General features: G+C 34.0%; 1 protein-coding gene across 2 annotated transcripts; it reads right to left on the minus strand.

The window, feature by feature from the left end:
- Positions 1-268: 268 nt before the first annotated feature.
- LOC111366524 (EPIDERMAL PATTERNING FACTOR-like protein 6) lies at positions 269-1,610 on the minus strand. 2 transcript variants are annotated; one of them, XM_022987264.1, is made up of 3 exons: positions 1,324-1,610; positions 1,133-1,185; positions 269-612 (listed from the first exon to the last, which is right to left on the minus strand). In XM_022987264.1, the coding sequence occupies exons 1-3, from the start codon at positions 1,535-1,537 to the stop codon at positions 400-402; spliced, it is 480 nt and encodes a 159-aa protein (XP_022843032.1). In that variant the 5' UTR covers positions 1,538-1,610; the 3' UTR covers positions 269-399. The 2 variants fall into 2 exon arrangements, with proteins under 2 accessions (XP_022843032.1, XP_022843031.1); XM_022987263.1 differs by having other exon boundaries at positions 1,133-1,188.
- Positions 1,611-2,070: the final 460 nt, after the last annotated feature.

The following is a 2,070-nucleotide window of genomic DNA, read 5'->3' on the forward strand; positions in this document are numbered from 1 at the left end:
TGATTGTTTTATTCAACGTGAGCTCCCTTCCATATATGTGGTTGTTAATCAGAATTATCAGTTGTACATGTAGCATAATTGTTTTTTAACATAATTATGTTGTTTTGTAATTCACAACAAAAATGGAAAATTGCATATTCAGTTGTGGGTTTTCCTAAAGTTACAGTGTTACATCCGATATTCCTTTGTAGCATTTTCCAAAAAGCCAAAAGAAGCTTTTTCCTCTTTTAACTTTAAGATAAGCCAAACATGCTCTTAGGAAAATTGAGCAAAGGAAATGCATGTTTATCATAATGTGATTATATTGCTCAATAAGCAGATGCATTTTCCTAACAAGTGAACCACATAATCTTCACATAACTAGGGAAAATTTGTTGACATATTGAAGATTTGAGTATGCTAAGGAGTGTAGAAGGTATGTCCACATTTGCATTTCCAACCTTCAGGCAGATAATTAGTGTATTGGAGTGCGTTTGAAGTGGGCACTTGAATGGCTTCACATGGTATGCACCCATAACACTTGTGTTCACAGCTTGGTGGCCTTGATCCCATCTTGCTGTTTTCCTTGTATTCACCTTCTTCCATTTCTCGACTCTTGCTCTTGTAATTGGCCTTTAAAAAGGGGAAAAAATTATAAATGATAAATAATGGCCTATGTGGTAGGAAGTTGGATATCAACTCAAATGACCTTGGGCTCGTTTGACAAAACTTTTGAAAAGTCAAAAATTATTTTTAAGACTAAACAACTACTTTTAAACTTATTTAACGCATGTTTGTTTCTCATTTTTATAGTAAGAATGCATTTTGTGCATTTTGAAATAGCATATTCACGAAAAATGTATGGTAAAATAAGAAAAATTTTAAATTATTGAAAAATATGTGATTGAAAAGAAAAGAGAAAAATATATCTTAAGAAAATGAGCATCAAACAAGGTTTAAATAGTTTTCTGTCTGGCTAGAAAGTCTTTCAAAATAGCTGATTTGAATTAGCTCCATAAAGAGCTCTTTTCCAAGAAGTAAAAATAAAGATAGATACCTTGCCAAACGGGCGTTTACACATCGAATTATTTCAAGTATGTGTGTGCAAGTGCAATTTATGCAAGTTTGATCATCAAGAAATGCATGAAGAAACCTCATTTGTGCTGGGAGTAATCTGCAATGCAGACTGGGTACTTCTGTCTGTATCTGCTGCGAGGAATTGAAATTGTAAAATTGTTAGTATTAATTCGAGACAAGCAGATAATTTAGAGAGAAATTCTTGAAAAGAAGAGATTAGAAGAAAAAGATTAATAAAGCAAATGATAAATAACAGAGCACCACCACCTTGGTTAACGAGAGCATGCCCATCATTTGCAGTAAGAAAAGGCCTGCTTGATACACAAACTAAACTCAATATATGCAACAAGAAAACAAGAAAACACAAGAATCTTGCTTTCATTTTATTATAGAAACTCCAATGATTATAGTGATTATTAGTGTCTTTCGTCTGTGTGAGAGAAGAGAAGAATGAATTCTTGGCTCTGTAAGGAAAATGCATGATTGCAATGCTGGATATAAAAAGGGTACCCCCACCCTTACCCACCCCACCAAATAAAAAATGAAAAAGCAGAACACACCATTCAAAATTTTCTTGGATTTCTGTCAGATGACTAGGTAGACAGAGTTATAGCCATATTGCTTCACAAACAAGTGATTCTACACCTGAAATCTCCTTTCCTCCTTGAACAAATCACTGAAACAAGACACCTCATAATCCATTATGGAAATCTGCATTTTTCCTCAGAAATAGATATAAAACTTACAAGCAATCCACTATCTCTCTCATCAATCTATAAAGTTTTACTATGTATCAGTTGGCCTAAGACTAGAACTGAATCCTTTTCAGGTCAGAGAAAACTGCAGCAAATCCAATACATGACCCGTGTACAGAAGGAGAAATTAGAATGCTTAGATTGCAGAGCTACTTTTCGACAAGTGGAAGAAAAGAAAACCCAGAAACCTGAAAGGCTGAATCTAACTTCAAATCCAAGACAGACGTTCATTACTCCAATAGTTTCTATAACAAGTTAG

The sequence above is a fragment of the Olea europaea genome, chromosome 18, assembly GCF_002742605.1.
Source record: "Olea europaea var. sylvestris chromosome 18, O_europaea_v1, whole genome shotgun sequence".
Taxonomy (NCBI): Eukaryota; Viridiplantae; Streptophyta; class Magnoliopsida; order Lamiales; family Oleaceae; genus Olea; species Olea europaea.

Bases quoted from the DNA above. Each gene is read 5' to 3' on its own strand.
- LOC111366524 (XM_022987263.1), bottom strand. From the start codon at position 1,537: ATGCATTTTCCTTACAGAGCCAAGAATTCATTCTTCTCTTCTCTCACA. The intron at 1,189-1,323 runs GTGGTGGTGCTC...AATTCCTCGCAG, and splicing joins GCATGCTCTCGTTAACCAAG to CAGATACAGACAGAAGTACC. The intron at 613-1,132 runs GTTTCTTCATGC...CCCTTTTTAAAG, and splicing joins TTACTCCCAGCACAAATGAG to GCCAATTACAAGAGCAAGAG.